The sequence below is a fragment of the Trachypithecus francoisi genome, unplaced genomic scaffold, assembly GCF_009764315.1.
Source record: "Trachypithecus francoisi isolate TF-2019V2 unplaced genomic scaffold, Tfra_2.0 Lachesis_group2, whole genome shotgun sequence".
NCBI lineage: Eukaryota > Metazoa > Chordata > Mammalia > Primates > Cercopithecidae > Trachypithecus > Trachypithecus francoisi.
In genome coordinates this window covers 173,159,837-173,183,984 of record NW_022681465.1, presented here as the reverse complement: position 1 = coordinate 173,183,984, position 24,148 = coordinate 173,159,837, and the positions used below count along the sequence as shown (strand labels likewise).

The window sequence follows — 24,148 nt, the reverse complement described above, 5'->3', positions numbered from 1 at the left end:
TTTTTTCTGTGACCCCTTCCCACTTCTTTTTTTTTTTTTTTTCCTCAGATTGAAAAACTTTAGGAGAAAGTTGTTTCGTTTGAATAATTAAGAATTATGTTTTTAGTTTGGAGTTCCTTATTGCCCTCACCTTTCTGTACCCTATAGGGCTCCTATCTTCCTCCACATTTCTGAATTTTGCAAACTTTAGAGAGCTCATAGCGTTCTAGCAGTCTAGAAAGACAGTACTGGGAGAGGAAATAAAATGCTGCATGTATTGCCATTTATACTGGCTTTCTATTGGATGTACTTTTCCTAGAACGTAAACATATCTCCAAACTGAAGCTTATTATTTCACTAAAAGTAAGAATGCTGTATATCTTGTACTTTAGTTATCACTGCTAGAGGTTATTTCAAAACTACCATTTTCAAAAGCAGCTTATATACCTATTTTGCCTATTTCTTTTAAAATTACTGTTTGACTTATTTTTCAGGCAAATAGAAATTGCATAGCAATTGCTTCCAGTCATGATGTTCAAGAACTGGATGTTTCTGGAATTCTGGCCACACAGATCTACACTTGGGTAGATGATGATATAGAAGTGGAAACCAAAGGGTACCTTCATACTTTGTTTTTATTTAGTAATGTTGCAGTATGAGTTACTATATTTACTGAACTATCACTTTCAAAAGATTCTTTAAAGCAATTTATAGATTGTAAGCAGAGTAGAAGCTGATATGCTAAATGAGGGGTGGCAAGAGCTTTAAATAAGGGAATTGAGAGAAGAGTAAGTGAAGGGAACAGAAATTGTTCAGGTATGAGGTTGTTGTGTGTGAGTTACGAATAAGAGCTGAAGAAAATTAATTTTAAAGGGAACTATAAATTCAAATTTTAGACCTTTCAAGTGTAAAAAAGAAAGAAATGATGAGTTGTTTTTATTCTGGTTGACATTCCTTTATAGATCAGAAGACTTCTTGGTTATACATGCTCGTGATGATTTAACAGCTGTTCAAGGTACAACTCCATATACACATAGCAATCCTGGCACTCCAATCAACATGCCATGGCTTGGTAGTACACAGACTGGCAGAGGAGCATCTGTGGTATGTAAAGTTAAAAATAAATTTAAGCTATATGTAACTTTTTTTTTCCCCTCTAGGTTAATGGATAAAGGATGATTTAAAACATTTTTCTTAATTCCTAAAGTTTTAGTAAGTCTTACATGTTGGAAATTGTAAATTTTGATAATGAAGAATAGTATGTTTTCATTTGAAAGGGTAATAACAAATTGTTTCAAAAATATACTTTGCTTGAAAATCAAAGAGCTATATTTTAATTAAGAATTATTTGAAACATAATGGTTCAGATCAGGCTTCACCAAGCTATTCCCCATAGATCAAATATTACCCATGACCTGTTTTTATGTAGCTAATATGCTGAGAATGGTGTATACATTTTAGTGAAATGGTATATACGTTGTTTTTTCAGTGGTTGAAAAAACAAACATAGTATTTTTTTGGCACATGAAAATTACATGAAACTTGATTTCAGTGTCTTTTTATAAATAAAGTTTTATAGGAACACAGCCATAGTCATTTGTTTCTATTTTGTCTGTGGATGCCTTCACACTACGGTGGCAGAATTGAGTATCTGCAACAGAAAGTAAATATTCATAAAGCCAAAACATTTGCTATCCAGTCCTTTATAAAAAAAGGTTTGCTAACCCCTTGTCTAGGTATCTTTTAATGGATATCAATTAACAACTATATCCGTATTATCACTTTTTTAAATGCCAGGACAAATATTCTTTTTTTTTTTTTTTTAACAAAAACAATACAATTTTTTAAGTTAAGCAAAAGGCAATATAATGATGAACTGAAACATTATTTTTCTGTAGTGATGGAGGATCTGTTTTAGCCCTAATTGCCTAGAGATGTGATTCATGTTTGTACTTCCAAGAGTTTCCTTTATTATTACTTAGGGTATGGGAACTAATGAACAGATTAGAAGAAGCAAAGAAAGGTGGTAGTTTTTCAGAATTTCATAAGTCCTGTAGAATGCTTTCCTTGACCAAAAAATACATTTTTTTTTCATTAATTAGTATGGGTAATTGTTCAAGTAAAGACTCAGTCATCTTTAATAATAACTTGTAATATTTTGTACCTAATGCAATTCCTTTATAGTTGATATTACCTTATAATTTGCAGTGTCTGTTGTAGATGTTATTTACTCATACTTAAACATTCTTCAGATGAAGCTTGAGATCCAGAAAGGTCAAGTGGTTCAACTTAGGTCACTTTGTTAAATGTGTCTTGGTGGAGCTTGTTTTAAAGCCTTCTCTTCTCCTTAGTTCAATGATTTCAAGTAGCAGTGTTTTAAGGATTAAAATGAACTTGAAAAGCCATCTAGTAATTATTCAGATGAAATGACTTGCTCAGTAGTGGTTAAATTCTTTTTCCAGCTGACAGGTGTGTTACAATTCGTCTGTAAAACTTACTGATATTATAATCTTTTAAAAGAGAACTCAGGGGGAATATGCCGAAGAAGTGAATAGGACTAATAGGCACTTTTTGAACTCCAGCTTCAGAGATTACAATATAGTTCTTCCTGTAACATCTTTCTTGCTGGCCTCTTCCTCCTTCTGTTCTTTACACAGCAGCAGGCAGTTACTGTTTTCTAAAACATCATTGAGATTGTCACTCACTTTCTAAAAAATTTCAGATTTCCCAGTACAACTTTTAAATAACATTAATATGGCCCTACAGAATTTAACCTGCCATCTCACCTCCCTTTATTCTACATCTGATTCTCTTTGCTGTAGTTACACTGGCTTCTTTCTGTCTCTTGAATGTATTAAGCTCGTGGTCATGTCAGGAGCCCTTGCCTTCCCTTCTGCTTAAAATGCTGCATCCCTCTGTTTCACCATTCACATCTCAACTCAAATCCCCCCAGATTTCCCTGGCTTCCCTAATTAAGGCATTTGCCCCTACCCACTCTACCCCCACTCAACTTATATTTTATCATCTTTCTCATCCCTAGCACTTACCAGTTATTGAAATTATTCATTATTTAGTTGTGTTTTTTTTTGTTTTGTTTTGAGATGGAGTCTTGCTCTTTTGCCCAGTCTCTAGTGCAGTGGCACAATCTTGGCTTATTGCAACCTCCGCCCCCTAGGTTCAAGCAGTTCTCCTGCCTCACCCTCCCTAGTAGCTGGGATTACAGACATGCACTACCATGCCCGGCTAATTTTTGTATTTTTAGTAGAGATTGGGTTTTGCCATGTTGGCCAGGCTGATCTTGAACTCCTGGCCTCAAGTGATGCACCCGCCTTGTTCTCCCAAAATGCTGGGATTACAGGTATGAGCCACCGTGCCCTGCCTTAAGTTGTCTTTTTTATATGCCCTGGAATCTAAGCTCTTTGAGAACTTGGATTCTGCCTGTCTTGCAGATTGATGATTTCTAACTAGAATGGTATTGGACGTATAGTAGGTGTTCAGAAAAATGTGTTTATACTCCAGAGCTTTGTAATACAGAAATCTACCCTAGGCATAACACTAAGGATTGACTTTTCTTCCTACCTAAATCTTAGAAGGTCATCTTTTTATTTTGAATAATTGTGATTTGTTAACATAAGGGTTGGGATTGCCTCACTCTACCCTCAACAGAAAGACACCAGTAGAATAAGGTTGTTCTTTTTTATGTGAATCTTCTAAAATAATGATTTTACGTATTCTACATACGCTTTCAGAAACTTTTTTAAACCTGTGTTTATGTATTTTTTTACTCATGGTTCTCCTGTGATTATTAAAAAAGAAGACAAAAGCAAGATAGGAACCTTCAAGAATTTCTTTAAGAAGAACATGGGATTTAAATATGAAGTTTACTAAACAGAAGTCATATGCAGCAGGTTTTTATTTTTTCTAGAGAATTGATAAAATATTTTCTTAATCCTTTCAGTTTATCAAATGATAAAAATTAATAGCAAAAAAAAATCATGATGACTAGCTTCTGCTATTTTGGAGTGGAACTGCATCCATATATGTGTTTCAGTGTTTTATCCCTCACCTTTTCTCTGGCCTAGTCTCTGTCCTCCCTACCAACTCCCCACCTTCTCCACAACTTTAGGCTAATTGAACCATTTAAAATCCAAAAGAATAACAATAACAAAATCTACCTGAGACTGATGCTACAAACTTAAGATAACATATATTTGTAGTTATGATGCTATATAAATAGGAAATGTTCTATAAATTTTTAGTTTAATTTTATGTATTTGTTTTACTCTCATTTGACAGGCTAGTTAAATTATTCAAAGCATAACTTTAAAATGAGTAAACACATAGTTCCAAACTATCAGGTTTTAAATCTGTTAATATTTTATCTTCTTTTATTTTCACATGCTCCTGTCTTTTAAACTTATACTATTCAGGATTATTACTGAATAATAAATTTAATGGGATCAGAAAAGAATTGACAAGAAAGGAGGGAAGACTAAATTCTTGAGAGGAATTTATCTTTAGAGCCTAGTCAGTAATGCCCAAAATATATGTACAAATATAAGAGCTGCACTATTAAATCTCTGTTATCATGTTTAGTATTTTTAGCACCCATAATGATCGTTATGAACGCACGTAAAAATAAATACATGAATGTTATTTGAATTTCCTGTCACAATTTACCTGTTTAATCCTTTTTATTGTGGCTGTAAAATAATTTTTCTATTTTACCAGATGATTAAGAAAGCCATTAATAATGTTAGAAGAATGACTTCTCATCCAACTCTTCCTTACTGTAAGTTGAATAATAATTAGCAATTGTCCTTTCTTATTCTTAAACATATTTTTGGTAATTTTATTATAAGAAATGTATGGAAACCTTTTTGTTTTAATTGAAAGCATTTATTAGACTTTTTTTCTAGATAATATTTGCCAGCAAATAGAATCTTGATTTCAAAACTAGGTAAAAATAGAAAAAGATATTTCCCTAAAAGAGAAGACTGATTTAATGAAGTAAATTTTCTGGTGTTTTGACTACCAATCAAAATTTGCGACTACCAATACACAAAATTTGTGTATTTCTAAGTTAACACATTTTATCTTTGAACATTTCTGGATTTCTTTGATCATGCTAAATTATAGTGAATAATTATTTTAATAATAGAACCACTGCCAACCTTTATTACATAAGCCACAACCATACCTCGATTATTTATTACCTCATTATACTCAGTTTGTATTTTATTACTTTTTTTTCAGTTTGTCTTTTATGAGACACATTAATAGTAAACATAGGAAGTTATTATTAGTAAGTTTTTATATTCTAAGGCAGAATATATTTGTTTTCAGTTAATCTTCCTAGGAATCTCAAAAGTTTCTCTTCCTTCAACCAAGAACTTAATTAATGGGGAATTTATTGGAGGTATTGATTCTGGTGGGTTGGAGTCAATACTCACTGGTGTGTGAGTATTCCAATTTTTAACATTTTTCTTTAAGTTATGCCCTTCGTCAAATTGTCCTACATAGTAACAAGAATAGTGCATGTTAATTAATGAGTATTCATGTCCCCCCAGTTTAATAGCCTATTAAAAACTTTAGAAACTTTTGTCTTGGGAGATATTCTGATAAAATGCAGTTAACAAAATCAGTATTCTTTTCTGCTTCATTTACGATAAATGCTTAAAGACTCTATTATCAAAGTTGTATACTCTGTACAAAGAAAGGCTCAAGAGAACCATGTATGTATATTGAAGAGAATAACATCTGTTACTTATGCTAGAGGTATAAAATAATATAAAAAATTTGTCTGTTTTCACTATGTCAGATTTATTCATCACTAGAAGTGTGTATTTTTTACCCACAAGTTTAATGTGAAGTGAGAACTAAAAAACAGTCATGAAGCCTGTAGTGTTAAGGAGTCAAAATGTGTCTTATATATAAAATTTAAATATTACTCCACATCAAGAAATACTTGATACTGCTTAAAACTACCCTCTTCTATGCAGTCTGGTTTGGAAGTTTTCTGAGATACTGAAGGGACCTCATTTTTCTCTCAATCCCATACCATGTGTCCCGGCAGGTATACATACTCTATACCTCAAGCCCATAAACTTTAAAGTGTCCACCCTCGAAGCTTCAAAGGTTCAGTGCACCTATTGTCAGAGGCGTTAGACAGCATCAGTTACTGCTGCTGCTGTCTTGAGAGATAAGTACTTTCTCTGTTTAGAGAACTGCTGTAACTTAGCAGATAAGACACCTGAAAAATTAAAAGCTAATTTAATTACTGGATTTTTTTTCCAGTATATCTTTTCATGTCACAAACAAGTCCCACAGATAATAATTTATTTGATAACAAACACTTTTCGTGTTGTGAAAATGTTATGAGACAGGATTTTTTTAAAATATTAGTCTGAAGTTCAGATACGTCAGGATAGCTGTTTTCTTTCCTTGGAGTAGATCTTTTGAAAAATCCTTAAACAACTTTTTAGAAGTTAGCCTAGTACATTTATAATTTTTTTAGTAGAAAACACAGTTTCTTTATACTGTCATGTACACTTCTGATACCAGATGTGTTGGCTTTTGTCCACCTCAAGCCATTCTCCACCTCTCCAAGTACTGGCTGGGTGCCTTGTAATTTGGTTTAATTATGACACAGTCTGCCTGGAGTCAGAATCATATCCTACAGGTTAAGGGCTCAGTCCCACAAAACTGCTCCTTACTTCAGACACCAATCGCAGGTTATCAGTTGTCACCTACACATCTGACATACTGGCTATAAGTCAGAGTGCCCACCGCCCCCTCCTTGGGTTGGATTAATTTGTTATACTGATTCACAGAACTCAGGGGAAACACTTTACTTACATTTATCAGTTTGTTATAAAAGATAATCATAAAAGAAACAGATGAAAAGTACATAGAATGAGGTCTGTAAGACTCCTAAGCAGAGGAGCTTCTGTCTGTCCCCTTGGAGTTGGGGTGCACTACAAACCTGGCACGTGGATGTGTTCACCAGCCAAGAAACTCATCAAATCTCCTTGTTCAAGAGTTTTTATAGAACTTAATCTCCAGCTCCCTTTCCCGCCCTTTTCTGGAGGTTGGCAAGTGGCACTGAAAATTTCAATGCTTTAGGCTATCTGTGGGACCCCATCTAAGTCACTGCATTAGTGTAAATTCAGGTGCTCTTCCATGCATTTTAGTAGCTGTATGCCAGGATCCAGGGACAAAGACCAAATATATATTTTATGTCACACAAAGACCAAATATGTATTTTATATAAGGGATCATTTTTTCCCCTTCTAACATGTTTAATGTGTTTTCCCTTTTTAATAAGTATTTGTTGAAATCATACTACATGATAGGTTCCATATAAGCCTAGCTGAGTAAAAGTGAAGTCTGCTCTGCTGAAACATTAATAAGGAATCTCAGATAAGACTTTTAAAAACCTCTCGAGGCTCAGAAGCCAAACCAAGGACTTGCCATCTGATTTCACCTGCAATCCTGTAGATTTGGGTGAATTCCTCTTTTCTTGAGGTCCTCAGAAAATCCTGGGATTCCCTTGTCTGCCAAGAAGTGATAGTCCTTACTCTTCTGTAAGGCAACCATGTAAGGGACTATATGTGTACAGTACCAGGCCAGTTTTTCTGTTTTTTGTGGGGGGGGGGTTCAAGGTGCCTTATTTGCTCTGTCAGCCTTTGGTTCCTTAAAACTGTGTGGGTCATATCTGATTTTATGCATAGTCTCCAATATGATACATGAGTCAAAGCCTTGGTACTATGACTGCTCTTTCCAATTATGTCCTGCTATAAGAAGGACAGGTTCTTTTTGCTTTTACTCCTGGCAAGCTGTAAAGAACAGATTCTTATTGAACTTACGCAGATAACTATATTGCCATGAAAATAAAAATACTCACTAATAGCTTCCAAATTCTGGAGGGATCAGGTAGGGAGAAAAAGTAATTGTTTTATCTTTGTTCATGAAGGCATACTTTGCCAAATTGCCATAAACTATTGAATAACATAAGAGAAAATAAAAAAGGTTTTCTTAAATCTGGAAAACAAAATATTAAAGAACTAGCAATGTTTCAAAACCACAATTCTTAAGAAACCATAATTTTTCTTCAATAAGTTATTCAGCCTCTCATACTCAATTCTTGCTCAGCTTCATCTTGGTTAGCAGTTTAATGAATTTATAAGTTTTCTCCCTTAGAGTTCTGGAAGTTCTTACACTGTCCAATGATAGTATCTAAACGTTATCAGAAACCAGTACCTTTCAGAGTCTTTTCTATGAATCTCCTTGAAGACAGAGCACTTTAGGATTATAGTTACTTGCAAACACTTTCAGTGAAGATCAGGTGAAACAATAGCCATCTGTCAGTAACAAAAGACTTAACATGGCCATAGCTAAAGATCAGTTCATTATCATAATGCACAATAGACAAGTAAATTTGATTGCTTCTGTGGCATACAATATTTTAACAGAATAACTGAAAGTATGGCTGATAACATTATACCAGAACATGTCAGATTTTTAGAAACTTCACACAATTTCTGGAATACTTACCTAATATCGTATACCCATACAAATATAAGAAGGTATCACCTTTATTTGACAATGCTTCCCATGCAATTTAACATATCAATTAAGCCTAATTAGTTTTAACAAAGCCTAATTATTATAACATTCTTCTTTTTAGAGGGAGAGAGAACAAATTTTTTTGAGATATTCCAAGGGCCCTTTGGAAACTCACAAAGTTAGAGTGAGGTCAAAAGTACTTCATTTTTAATGTATTTTGGGGAAGTTTGTCAAAAATACCAAACGGTTTAAAACACATGATTATAATAAGATTTCTGTGGAAAAATATTTAACCAGAGTGATAATTTAAATACTTCAAAGGCAAATACAGAAAGTTACATTGTTGTAGAAAAATCCTTAGCTATTTTAATGTTGTAGGAAAAAACCTTAGCTATTTTAATATTGAAATATACCTAATTTAGTAATAATGTTAATATTAACATTAAGCCTTAGGTAATCAAAGATCTAAAAAGACATGAAGCACAGGAAATTATCTTGATGAAACAAAATCTCTGCTGAGTGCGGTGGCTCATGCCTGTAATCCCAGCTCTCAGGGAGGCAGAGGTGGGAGGATAGCTTGAGTCCAGGAGTTTGAGACCTGCCTGAGCAATATAGGGAGACCCCATTCTCCACAATAAAGAGGAAAAAAAAAAAAAAAAGACAAACAAAATCTCGATTTTGTAGTCAGATTGCTTAAAAGGTAAAAATAATAATATTAACATTAGGTCTTAGGTGATCAAAGACCTAAAAAGACATGAAGCACAGAAAATCATCTTGATAAAATCTCAATTTTGTAGTCAGCTTGCTTAAAAGGTAAAGGAAAACCTTTCACAATCTCTTGTCAAGAGAAAACCAATACTGCAGTAAAACTTTGCACCAATGTACTTCTGATATTAAGACTCATCATTCTTTTAATAACATATATAAATACATATTAGCCAGCTTGGCCATACATAACATTGTTTTTCCAAATTCCTCTTACACAAACCTTCTATAGCATTCTTGTATCCATTCATATTTTGTTCTGTACTCTTCCTCTTTCCCAGTATGGAACAGTCTGCTTTAGTACGAAAATTATTCTTTTTCCCATAAGAAAAACATCCTTCACACCACATAGCTTCACATTCCAAAAACATCTTACTTTCCTGACATACAAAATTATTTATTTCAGTAGTTTAAATTACATATATTGATTAGAATTCTTAACTGTTAGTGATGTTAGTTTCTAGTGAAAACTAGGTAATAAGCAGTTGTGCACTGTCAGTCACACCAGCATTCTATAGACTAGCAAATCTACACTCTTTCATAATTTACAGAAGCATGTTCTTTTTCATAGTATAGTTTTTCAAAAGTGTGTCATAGGACACGTTTACTAACAGACCCAAATATCTTTATTCTTCTGTAATAAGAAGCCAAAAGTAGATAAACTTATATTTAGCTTATAACTAAGCTTATAAAATAACAATTAATGTTTTAGTATTTTATGTAATTTGGAAGTTATCTAGATATTCAATTAATATCTAATTGAATACTAAGAGTATAAGTTGTCAAAGGGATTTGGAAAACTGTTTTGAAGTAGACATAACACCAGACAAGGCCAGCCATCAAGTTCGTTACTATTTATTTTTTGCTAACAAATTTTGTAACAAAGACAACATGAGTGTATTTGACTAGTAAGCATAAGTAAAATAAAAGATGTATATCACATTATATTTAGTGCTGGTAACTCTAAGGATATGCCTGCTTTAATTAAACCAACAAACTTAAATTAGCTTTCATTTACCAAAGATTATCTGACATCAGATAGACTTGAAAAACATTTGGGTCTGTTTCTATCTTTCTAAAAGTTTAAGGAATACTTAATTTATATAAGTGCTTATTTTTCTTTAAACCCATTATATATAATTATTAAAAATTTTGACAATACCATCTGGTAATAGAAAAATATCACATGTATTTAACATATATATAGTCATACACAAACATACAGGCAGAAGCAGATTCTGTAGTTTTCATTCTAAATTTTAGTGATCTGCCAGATATAAAATGTCAAACTCAGTAGTTTATAAAGGATATCTGGGCCGGGCACAGTGGCTCACGCCTGTAATCCCAGCACTTTGGGAGGCCAAGACGGGCAGATCACAAGGTTGGGAGTTTGAGACCAGCCTGGCTAACATGGTAAAACCCCATCTGTACTAAAAATACAAAAAATTAGCTAGGCATGGTGGCATGCACCTGTAGTCACATCTACTCAGGAGGCTGAGGCAGGAGAATCACTTTAACCCAGGAGGCGGAGGTTGTAGTGAGCCAAGATCGCACCATTGCACTTCAGCCTGGGCAGCAGAACGAGACTCTGTCTCAAAAATAGATAGATAGATAGATAGATAGATAGATAGATAGATAGATAGATAGATCGATCGATAATAAAAAGGATATCTGGATCCAAATTGTGTTCCTGAAAATGGGACAAACTAAAACTAGTATTTGTGAAAGAAGACTTTTAAGATTTCTCATTTGTCTTTTGTGAATACTCTTTTAGAGAGACAATTTGCAGTTCATTTAGTCTTCTAGTAGCCTCTGCAAACCAATCAAAAAATGCCTCCCACTGTTTGTGAAGCATTAGAGATTCCCTTTTATTTAGTGCTTCCTGTAGATGGACAGTTTTGTATAAGTTAAAAACTTCCCTGTTGTGGCCACCATAATTCTAAATTGTCTTTGGTAAAAATACTCATTTCTCTAGGAAAGCACAGGGTCTGGGTCCATAATGTTTATATGTAAAATTAGCTGGAGTTCCAGTTGAAGGAGTTCTTGAATTCCTTAAATTCAGAAGAACCCATGATTTCTTGTCCTGAAATCTTATCTACCTGAGGCCTCTTACTGGACCCAATCCAGTCAGGTTCAGTCTGACTTCCAGAGCCGATCTGGATGAAAAATGCTTAAAGGGTAAAAGTTGCAGGTTTCAGCTCAAGTGGTAACCTTCAAATGCACAATGAGAAACAGTAAGCACAAGGGGCCTACTGGGAGGTACCTGTGCCCTGGTTACTTGTTGCTCCTGGAGGTCATCATCAGGGGATTTCCTTCCTGTCCCTCTGCTGAGAACTCTTAAAACATAGGCACATTAAAATTTTAATGAGTTTATTTGAGCATTTAGCTCAAATTCATGAATTGGGCAACACCAGACCAGAAGCGATCAAGGCTTCACCGAGGTGGCATGAGGGGAAAACTTTTATAAAGTGTTCAAGGAAGCAAAACAAAGACAATATTTGATTGGTTAAAGTGGAAAGTCCTTAGTTAGAAGTTAGTTGGGAGTTTCTAATTGATAAGCATCTAGTTAGAAGTTGGTGGTTTTTGATTGGTTAAGCTTAAGCTTCATTCTACTGTTTACATTGAATTGAGTTTTGATTTGCTCATATAGGCACACAAGGCCCTGGAGCTGTCTTAGCCTAATAGCCTCCCAATTAATTTCTTTATTTTATTTTATTTTTTAAAAGAGACTGGGCCTCATTGTGTTGCCCAGGCAGGAGTTTTATGGCTACTTACAGCACAATCAAGGAACACTACAGCTTTGAACTCCTGCTCAAGTGATTCTTCTGCCTCAGTCACCTGAGTAGGACTATAGGTGTGTGCCACCAAACCCAGCTCTTAATTTTTTAACATCATAAAATAATAATAGAAAAGTTCAGTGATTTTTTTTTTTTTTTTTTTTTTAGTACAGCTACCCCAATTTATTTTTCTGATTAAGCTATGCAAGCGCATTGGGGGAAAGGGAGTAGAGCCAGTCAAATACCTAGTCTCAAAAAACTCTATCCACTGCCCAATGGTAAAACATTTCAAACCCATCGAAGTTCATTTATTTTAAATATTTGATAAGGAATGAGGGAAACTTGACTGATATGTGACTAGCAAGTGCTAGATGTTTTATATAAATGTAATTTTTTACTACCTCCATACCACATTAATATTGATAATTATACTCTATAAATTGAGTGTTATATGATAGGCATATTTCTGAGTGATTTCATTTACTACTCACAACTGTCCAGTGACTTATATATCATTAGTCCCTTTTTACAGGAAGGAAATAGTCTCAGAGAGATTAAGTAAATATCCTAGTATAACACAAATAATAAATGGCAAAGTGAAGACTTAATAGTCATTAGCTTATTCATATTTATCAGTGAAACAAGAAGTCAGGTGCAGTGACACGTTCCTATAAATCCCAGCCTCTTAGAGGCTGAAGTGGAAGGATCACTTGAGGCCAGGAGTTAAAGACCAGCCTGGGCAACATTGCAAGACCCTGTCTCTAAAAAAAAAAAAGAAAAATTAACTACAAAATTTAAAAATAAACATAATACATATTTGAGATATTAGGCCAATCAGGATAACTTAGAACTGATGTTTTTCTTTAGCATGGCATTTAAAACCTTCTTTAATCTGATTTTTTTCAAAGAAAAATGTATACACATTTAAACATTAATAGTATGATAAGGATTGGTTCTACCTAAGAATTTGTTATAATGAGTAATACATAATTTATTATAAAAAATAAAAGGCTATTAAGACATCACTGAGATAACTTTAAAGGGAAATAAAATTTATAGAGCTATGATCTAAATGCTCCTATTGTATTTGAGGATGTGTTCTTAGTCAAATGAAAATGTATTGTATAACTATTTTTATGATGAGTATTCAACTGAAATTTCATACAAAGGTAAATTTATATAAATTGACTGATTTATTTCCTAGATGTTTCTTTCATAAAGATTTTCACATTGGATTAGGAAATAACTTTTCCCAAAGATTCTTGAAATAAGTATGCAACTTTTGCCATCTTGTAATGCAGATCTGACGGGAGCTCAAGATGGGAGTGTAAGAATGTTTGAATGGGGCCACTCTCAGCAAATAGCCTGCTTTCGATCCGGTGGCAATTCAAGAGTTACAAGAATGAGATTTAACTATCAGGGAAATAAGGTATTATATAAAAATGTAAATGGTAAAAATAATGTATTGTGTTGGAGGTTTATAAATATCACTAGTTTGGGTTTCTGAAAAGAACAGCTCAGTGGGTAGTAGTAAAGTATTCATCTATATGGATTTTTTAAAATTCTTCTCAAAGAACACTTCACTTGTTCTTCATGGAAGTATGTTATGTAGGTGTCCATTAAAACTCATTTAAGTGATTCTTAATGACCAAACGATTATCTTATTTTATTTATTTATTTATTTATTTTATTTATTTATTTTTTTTTTTGAGACGGAGTCTCGCTCTGTCGCCCGGGCTGGAGTGCAGTGGCCGGATCTCAGCTCACTGCAAGCTCCGCCTCCCGGGTTTACGCCATTCTCCTGCCTCAGCCTCCCGAGTAGCTGGGACTATAGGCGCCCGCCACCTCGCCCGGCTCGTTTTTTTGTATTTTTTAGTAGAGACGGGGTTTCACTGTTAGCCAGGGTGGTCTCGATCTCCTGACCTCGTGATCTGCCCGTCTCGGCCTCCCAAAGTGCTGGGATTACAGGCTTGAGCCACTGCGCCCGGCCTGACCAAACGATTATCAATTCACTTTATATTACACACTTTTTATTATTAAATGCTCCTACTCTCTTTATCCCTTGGAACCTACTCAACGTGTGATCCAGCAGCAAGTAACATCTAGAGCTTATTATAAATGCATATTATTATTCCTTCTCCAGATGTACTGAATTACTATCCGCATTTTAACCTGATATTGTTGTGATTGTACAAATATTAAAGTTTTTTAAGAGGAAGGGGTACTGCTCCAGAACAGAACATCAGCAAACTACATCCTAGCCGCCTGTTTTATAAATAAAGTTTTATTGGACCACAGTTACCCCCATTCATTATTTTTCTTTGGCTACTTCCTACTACAACAGCATACATAGTTCAGGAGGACAAAGACCTTATAGCCGGCAAAATAAAATATTATATGGCCACCTAAGAAAAAGTTTGCCAGCCCTGCTCTAGAGCATCGTTTACTGTCTTCACTTCTCATAATCCTACTTTGTTCAAACTGCCCCCGCTTTTGATGTTAGACAGCAATCTTTTATTGAACAGTACTCCTTGTGAAGCAGGGCTAATTCAGAGGCAGTGCACCCACAGCCAGCCCAAACTGCCTCTTTTTGCTCCTAATATCTTATTAGCCCTTTACAAAATGATTAAAGCGTAAATCAATCTTCTTTTTGTTTTCAGGGCCATGCTTCACCAAAAATTACTCTCACAGACTCTAACTGATGGTTTACCTTGCCTTTTCTTTCCGAACCTCAGCCTCCCAACCTTAAAATTCTCACACGTTCCTTTTATCATTGTGTGCTGCAGCCTTTTTTGTCTACCATGTTTGTCACGTGGCTGTATTTTCATTTCACAAAAGTCAGTATAGTTTTATGTAGTTGTGAAACAAAATTTTGAGAGCTTGTTTCTTAATACCAGTTAGCAACATTCTTAGCTTCTTAATGGGAAATTAAGGGAACTTAGTACAGAAGCCTTTACAATTCTACTGTATTTTCATTTGTATTCTCTATCAGTATGCTTTTTGTGGTCATGCATTTCCACTTTGGTTGTCAGTTTTATATTGCTCCTAACTAATCTCTATACCTGAACCCTTATCTCTCTAATGCATCTTGCCAACATATTATATAACAAAAAACATAGTTACATGATTACAATATAGATGAGATCATGTTATTATTTTTTTCAAGAACCCTTTAAGGCTCCTCATGTCAAATTCTTTAACAAGTATTTAAGACCTTCTATAATGTGACTTTATTTTTCAGCTTTAACACTCACTACAGCCTTCTGCATAGCCCATTTTAAGGCACAAAAAACTGCTTGTCTTTGCCTGCCCAGGTATCTTTGACAGGCAGCCAACTTACTATTCATTCACCTTAGCCTTGATGAAGTCTAATAGCATAGCCCCTAAGCATGCTATCTCTTCTAGTAGGGAAGCCTCTTAAGGTAAATGGAAGAGATGACCCACACTGTATCACAATAATTCTGATGAATTTGATATTCAATTATGAATAGAAATACAGTGCCAAAAGCCATTGAATATTTCAGAAAAACTAAGCGTCTGGAAAGGGGTATTAAGCAGAATAAATAATAAATAACCTATGAGGACTAATTCCTCAGAGATTCAAGAATATATTACATTTATAAAACAGGAACAGACTAGCATTAAAACAAGGACAGTAGGAGAACAGAAAAGAGTTACTGGAAATTAAAAATAGGATTCCCCAAAATGTGGTCAGTGGGGGAACTACTTACGAGAAAAGCTGAACGGCAGAATGGAAAGTTGCAAATCGGGTTTCTTGATGGGAAGCACAAATTAAGAAATTATCCCATGATGATAATAATTTAGGAAATATTTCAGAAGAAAAAATGAAGGAAAAACAGTAGTCAAAGGAATAATAGCTATTTCCCCAAAGCAAAGAATAGAGTATTATAAGAGGAAGGGCCCACCAAGTGTTGAGAAACAACACAAGCCTGCACATGTCCTGTTTGTGTATCTTTTGGTTTTTAGAGTTAAAGAGAGAATTCTATAAGGTTCTAAAAAGGAGTGAGAATGAAAATGGTTACTTACAACCCACATCCCACCCTGCCACTAAATGTCATTGGCCTATTACAAATAGATAGGAGAACAGTATTCACAGAATTCCGATGGACAAGGAATGGGAACTGTCGATGTCCATCCAAACTGTCGTTCCAATTTGCTGGCAAAATAAACATATTTTTAGGTATACAGAGACTTAACACAGTCTATGTCTATACCCTTTCTGAAGAACATACCTAGATCTACTCCAGAAAATGTAAGATAAACTAGAAAAAGGAATAGACCTGGGAAAATATTATTAACAAATATAAAAACAATAGGTTAAATATTCATAATATTCATCCTATCAGTCAAAGTTTTTATAAGACAAATAATAGAGAAATAGATAAAAGATATTAACAGTTTACCAAGAAACTATGCCTGGCCAGTAGCTCTCAACCCTCACTAATAATTGAAGAAATGCAAATAAAATGAGACATTTTTGTCTGCATAAAATTAACAAGTATTTTAGATTTTAATAATACCCCATGTTAACTAAAGTGTAAGAGAAATGACTATCAATTTATATTACCACATAGGATTTAATTTTGGCATAGTCTGTTAATTTTAAGTGATGCTCTTTAACAAAACTTTCCCATTTCTAGATGTCTATCCTACATAATTGTGCAAAGGTATGTGTATATATAGGAATGTTCAAAGCAACCCTTTTTATATTAGAGAAAATTGAAAACGATATGTTTTAAATTATAAAACCACTATACAGTGTAATACTACACACAGCACAAGAATGAGCTAAATGTATGTGTATTTACATGGGAAAGACAGTTACAATAAATCAAAAATGTAATTGTGTAATGGTATTATTATGATCCCATTTTTTTAATGCTATATTGTGAATTTTTATATATTCAGAGAAAGAAATCTGAAAGGAAACACATCAAATTGTTAGCAGATGTTAGGTCTAGAGGCAGAGGAGGGTAGGAGTCCAAAACAGACATTTGTTTTATTTTACATACTTTATAATAAGCTGCATTATGACCGGGCGTGGTGGCTCACTCCTGTAATCCCAGCACTTTGGGAGGCCGAGGCGGGCAGATCACAAAGTCAGGAGATCGAGACCATCCTGGCTAACACAGTGAAACCCTGTCTCTACTAAAAATATAAAAAATTAGCCGGGCAACTGTAGTCCCAGTCACTCAGGAGGCTGAGTCAGGAGGATGGCGTGAACCTAGGAAGCGGAGGTTGCAGTGAGCCAAGATCGCACCACTGTACTCCAGCCTGGGCAACAGAGATTCCATCTCAAAATAATAATAATAATAACAATAAGCTGCATTCTTTTTATAATCAAAGGGAAGAATTTTTGCTGTCTTATCCTTCAAGATCTGTATCACATACCTCCCTTACTGGATTATTTTGACATCTTACCAATCAGAGTTGCCCTGAGCTCCCATAGAGGAATTATTTTACTTTGGTAATCCTTACGTTATTTTATTTTGTACTCTTGTTCATGTGTTTTCCTTATTGTTTGTTTCTGAAAGTCCTTATTTTGTCTTTTTGGAAATGAACAGTTTTCTTTCGTATATATGATAAAGTTCTGTCATTTAGCATAATCTGTTAATCCAGTATCCTATTTTTGTAATATTTATAGAGAATATATAGACTATGCTAGAGGCTAGTATAATAAAATGGGTGTCTGATGTTTGTTCTCTTTATGTCCACCCTGGGATTTTTAAAGTAGTAGCTGAATGGTTTTCTGAAATAGATCCATGTGTAGGTGAAGTGAAAAATCAAATGACATACAATCAAATGTTTAAGAGTCAAAATATGAGTGTCACAATGAGGGTAAGGATAAATATATTTTTATATTTATATTAAGTACTTTTAAATATTTTCTTTCTCTAAGTTTGGGATAGTTGATGCTGATGGATATTTAAGTCTGTATCAAACAAACTGGAAATGTTGTCCAGTTACTGGAAGCATGCCTAAGCCATACCTGGTAAGCCAAGAATTTCTACCTTTAAATAGAATTTGAATTTTCATTTTAAATAAGCCAAGAATATGTATTTGAGACAAGAATTATAGAACTAATAAATAAAATGTAGTCCTGTGTTCTCAGTCACTTTACTGTAAGATTCTGTCCTTGTGTTATGTGAAAATTACTCTGTGAAGCATAAAATTCCTTAGTCTCTGGTAATTCGGAAAGTTGACATGTGTAGAAGCAACACGATGCTCCCAGATACCTATATATCCTGTGGATTACTACAACCCTTTTCTAAGCTCACTAAGCTGGTTATTATATTATGCCTAAATAGAATGATTACCAGACCAATGCGTCTGGTTATTTTTCTGCGATTATCTCTTATGAACAAACAAAGTGAAAAGGACATCCTATAGCTGGTGCTGTTGTTATTTTCCTTTCATCTCTTTTTTTAGCAGCATATTGATCCATCTGTATTCAGGACTATGCGGGCTTTTATGAACTTTCTGTGGCTTCATAGAACACTGAATTTGTATTTTATATTCTTCAGTGAAGCCCTTTATTAGGACTAAGCAATTCCTGTCAGAAAAAAGTTAAGAATACAGATTAATCACTTCTTGGCTTTTTGGCTAGGATCAAATGAAGAATATAGGTTAAGATTCTGGTAATTTACCCAAGGTTAATTGCTAGAATACAGCACTGATCTTAGTAAACGCAAGCAAGCGTGGGAGGATTGATTACAGTACCTTGAAAGAATATTAATACTGTTTCTCATATTTTTATTAAGCCTAAAGATTTAGATGTATAAGTTTATGTTCTCTAAGGGACTGTTTTGTTTTTTTTTTTTAACTTTTAAAAAAATAAATTGGTTTAAATTGTGAATGAGTGGCTTTTGGAGATTAAGAGGATTTTGTCTGTTTTAAGGATACATAATCTAGTACAGTTCCAGTAGTGTTCCAGGGGAAATGGGCAGGTGGCTCAAAGGAATAATCTTTGGTGTGGTGATTTTGGGATACTTAAAAAAATTCATTTTTTGTTAAAGAGAAATATCTAAAACATAATTTTGAAGCTTTTATAAATGATGAAACCTCATAATTGTTTGGTAGAATATTGAAAAATGGTATATGTTTTCTAATTTTGATAACTATTAGTAATTTTTTTCATGTACTTGAATTTTTAAAAGCTTAAATATTTTTGAAAAATACATGTCAATTATTTTAAAAAGATAATTAAGTCTAGTATCATCTACAATTCTAGTTTCTATGTTCTAAAACAAAAATTTTCACTATGCTAGGGGAAAATCTTTAAGTTTAACCTCCTTATGTTTTCCTTTGAACTTTTGGTTGAACAAAAGCAAAGAGATTCATAACAGGTCATGATATGTGCAGCCTACTTAAATAGTTCAGGAAAAGTGTGTGTATGTGTGGATGTCTACAAATATGAAAGAGAAGTAGAAGCAAAACCAATGTGCCAAAATGTTAAAAAGTTGCTGCATCTGGGGAAAAGGTATATGAAAGTTCTCTGTATTACTTTTACAATTTTTCTAAAGTTCAAAGGGAAAAAAATGATACAGAGGATTTAAGAAAGCCAGAAACTACATGATCACTTTTTGAATAATACATTTGCCTGGTTATGACATTTTTAGTGAGAGCAGTAACATGTATTGTTTGTAACCATTCCAGACTTGGCAGTGTCATAACAAAACAGCCAATGATTTTGTCTTCGTTAGTTCCTCCTCTCTGATAGCGACAGCTGGTCTTTCAACTGACAATAGGTAAGAGATGATAGTTAAAGTTGAAGTATGAGAACGTATAGCTGAACTTCTTTTATTGTTTCTGTCCTTGTGTTTCACGAAAGTTACTTACGGCTTTAGGTACAGTATTTTTATTCTAAAAACTATTATTTACTGGCCATGTTATTCCAGCCCCAGCCCCAAAAGCTGTGGTTGTAAGAAAGTGTCATCTCCTCCCCTAATGTCTCTCTGCCTCTTTTGATTTCTGTCATATAACTGAGTTCTGAGATCAAGGCCCACTGAGTTTGCTTAGCTTTTGTATTTATCCATAAGGCCTCACTTTGCGCTAGAAACAGGATTGTAAGACTATAGATTCTTCAGCTCGTCTTCCGTAGATATTTCTTAATGTATGTTGGTCCCCCCACACAGTAGAAATATTTTCTTTGTGCTCAAGAAAATTCAGCATCTCTCCTATTATGTATGTCAGTCCAACTGTTAGAGAATCAGTGAATACAAAAAGAAGTTTCCATATTCAGCCTTCATACATTATTATTTGTAAATGCTTGTTAATCTAAAGTTACTCAAATTTTTAAGCTATAATAGTAGTTTTACATTTTCTGTAAGAATTGTGGGTCGGGCACGGTGGCTCATGCTTGTAAGCCCAGGACTTTGGGAGGCCGAGGTGGGCGGATCACTTGAGGCCAGCAGTTTGAGACCAGCCTGGCCAACATGGTTAAACCACATCTCTACTAAAAATACAAAAAATTAACCAGGAGTAGTGGCGAGTGCCTGTAATCCCAGCTACTCAGGGGGCTGGGGCAGGAGAATAGCTTGAACCTGGGAGGCGCAGGTTGCAGTGAGCCAAGACCACGTCGTTGCACTCTAGCCTGGGCGACAAGAGTGCAAAACTCCATCTCAAATGTGGCCAGAGCATGGTGGCTCATGCCTGTAATCCCAGCGCCTTGGCAGGCTGAGGCAGGGGGATCACTTCAGCCCAGGAGTTTGAGACCAGCCTGGGCAATATAGGGAGACCCCATCTCTACAAAAAATTTTAAAAATTAGCCAGACATGGTGGCACACATCTGTAGTCCCAGTTACTCAGGACACTGAGGTGGGAGGATTGCTTGAGCCCGTAAGATCGAGGCTGCAGTGAGCCAAGATTCCACTACTGCTCCCTTTTTTTATATAAAAATTAATGTCATATAAATTTGTTGGTTACTTGTATTTGTTGCTTTTATAAATTTAAGAACCTTCTGTGATAGCAAGGTTTAGTCACACAGTTATATATGACATATTTTTTATTCTGTTAACTTTTTGTGTCACTCAGAAGTAATCTTTTTTTTTTTTTTCCAGAAACGTATGTTTGTGGGATACTCTTGTAGCACCTGCCAATAGTTTAGTCCATGGTAAGTTTTCAAAGCATTTTATAACTTTTGAAAGTCAGGAAATTCATAAGCTAAATATTATTTATAAATGGATTTGTTACTAATGACACATATATTTATTAACCCATGAGATTTATTTTGCCCATGATGGCAGGATTTGAAAGCAAAAAGTTGCAACATACATAATTAACTCTTCACTATACCTTGATGGGGGGCATTGGGACATAGATAATATAAAAATCATTTGTCTTTACTTTGAATCTGATAGCCACAGGTTATTGTAAACATGATGTAAACTCAATATTATGTCCCCCTCACCACTCCTATTCAGCATTGCACTGGAAGTCCTAGCTAATGCAGTAACACAATAATAGGAAATAAAATGTATATAAATGGAAGGGAAGAAATAAAACTGTCTTTAGTCACAGAAGACATTAATTTTCTATAAAATATCCCAAAGAATCTACAAAAGAAACTCACAAGTATAGCAAGGTCCCAGGCTACAAGTTGACCCCTGAACGACATAGGGATGGGGATGCTGACCCCTGCACAGCTGAAAATTCTCATATACTTTTTTATTCCCCCCAGAATTTAACTACTAATAGCCTAGTGTTTACGGGATACCTTATTAATAATATAGTCAATTAGCACATGTTTTGTATATGTATTATATAGGAAGCTAGAGAAAAGAAAGTGTTATGAAAATCGTAAGAGTACATATAGTAGTGTACTGTATTGATTGATACTGTAAAGTTGATGTCATCTGTTTACAAGGTGAATTATCCATCTGAAATGGCAGGCAGCTGCAGCTGCAGACCTCAATTTGTGGTGCATATCAAGCAATTCAACTTTTTTCTTGTAATGTCTTGACTTTTCTCTGCTTTCTGGGAACACTTCCAGCATGACTAGTGGCATGTTTATGGTTCCCATGGTGTTAGTCAAGGTTTACACTATTGTACTAAATACAATGAAGAGTTCACAAGTACCACAGGAGATCACTTTTCACCGCAATGTACAGTTTACTGGAGAGAGGACCTGCCCACGTGGAAATGATTAGCATCACACAGCATTTTAAGTGTATACTTGAAACACTTAGAAGCTAACTGCAATAGCAAAAGGAGGTGGTTACCAAATTATAACAGTAATACAGTATGTACTATAATTAATTTTATGCACTTATGATTTCATACTGTCTTTATTTTTGTTTACATTTCTTGACTGTCAGTGGCACCACTTACAATCTATATTTGTGTGCGTACATTTCAATAAATTTAACTTTTTATAAAGATTTATGTATATTTTATGGTAGTAAATGATAAAATAGACTAGCATCTACATATATTTTATGCATTCATAGCATACTTTTTCGTAATTTTTTTGGTATTTCTTGGCTATGTGGGTTGTCTGCAAGTTTTTTCAGATTATCTCAGATCTTTAAAAAATGTTCCAGTATATCTATTGAATAAATCAAAGAAGATCTAAATAAATGAGTGATACTCCACATTCACAGATTAGAAGACTCAATATTCTTAAGATGTCAGTTTGTCTTGATTTCATAGGTTCAACACAATCCTAATTAAAATTCCAGCATGCTACTTTGTAGATACCAACAAACTGATTCTGAAGTTTATATGGGAAGGCAAAGGAATAGCCAACCAAATACTGGAGAAAAACACACTTGTGGGACTCACACTATACTATCTGATTTCAACAGTTATAAGCTACAGTAATCAAGACATTGTGGTATTAGCTTAAGAATATACACATAGATCATGGAACAGAATGGAGAGCCCACTGATAGACTCACATATATAGTAGACTTATCTTTAATATGTCACAGAGGCAATTCAGTGGAGAAACGATAGTCTTTTCAACAAATAATGCCGGAACAATTGAGTGTCAACACATAAAAAATTGAACCCAGATACAGACCTCACCTTTCATAAAAATTAACTCAAAATGGACCATAAACCTGCATGCAATATGCAAAATAATAAAACTTCTGTAAGGAATGAATTGAATAGAAGTCAGAATAGTGATTGCTTTTGTTGGGGAGGAGAATCGACCATGAAAGGGCATGAAGTTACCTTCTGGGATGATGAAAATATTCTGTACCTTGATCTTAGTGATGGTTACACAGATGTATTCATTTGTCAGTGCTCATCAAGGTATATACTTAAAACGTGTGCATTTTCTTCTGGGAAGTTATATCTCAAAGTACTGGTCAAAGTTCCTTCTCTATAATTAATTTTATTTCAAGTCTTACAATAATAACCAAGTGCTTAGTTTATGCCTTGGGCTCTACATGATCTGCATATATTAACTAATTTAATCATCAGGCAACCCTATTAGGTAGGTGATAATCTCTTTTACAAACGATGAAACTGAGACTTAAGTAATTCAGCAAAAGCACACATTTAAACCCACACAGAAACCAGGATTGAAACCTAGGCAGTCTAACTCCAGAATCCTCACTCTTCATTATGCAATATTCTCCTTAAGCTATATGTAGATTTTTTCCCTAAAATGTGTTAGGCTGGACTCTTTTTTAAAGAAAAATAGTATCATATTTTTATATTTCTGATACTGATGTGTCTTCAAATTCATGAATCTTTTACGAGGCTTAATCTGCTGTTAATTCCATCCAGTTCCTTTTTTATCTTAAGCCTTGCTGTTTTTAATCTGTTAAATTTTGATTTAGGCCTCTCATGCCTCTACTTAACTTATAATTATAATGGACTTTTAATTTCCTTACCTACCAATTCTGTCATCTCTGTCATTTCTGGATTAGTTTCAATTGATGGATTTTTCTTCTCCTTATGGGTTATATTTTCCTGCTTTATTACATTCCTGTTAATTTATTATTAGATGCCAAAAATTGTGAATTTTACCTCATTAAGTGCCTATTATTTTTGTATTCTGTAAATGTTCTTGAGCTTTGCTCTGG

The 24,148-nt window shown here is 34.3% G+C and overlaps 1 protein-coding gene across 5 annotated transcripts in view; it reads left to right on the top strand.

Annotated features, from left to right (window-relative positions):
• The window catches only part of DMXL1 (Dmx like 1), a 178,854-nt gene that overhangs the window by 149,293 nt on the left and 5,413 nt on the right, over positions 1-24,148 (top strand). For 4 of the 5 annotated variants that reach the window (XM_033181474.1, XM_033181471.1, XM_033181472.1 and 1 more), the window contains 7 exons: positions 474-595; positions 942-1,083; positions 4,711-4,771; positions 13,391-13,518; positions 18,010-18,102; positions 19,767-19,858; positions 21,170-21,222. In XM_033181474.1, the coding sequence (XP_033037365.1) occupies positions 474-595; positions 942-1,083; positions 4,711-4,771; positions 13,391-13,518; positions 18,010-18,102; positions 19,767-19,858; positions 21,170-21,222 (691 nt within the window). Of the gene's footprint in view, positions 1-473; positions 596-941; positions 1,084-4,710; positions 4,772-13,390; positions 13,519-18,009; positions 18,103-19,766; positions 19,859-21,169; positions 21,223-24,148 lie in introns of those variants that run through there. The other variant, XR_004430118.1, reaches the window with a different exon arrangement.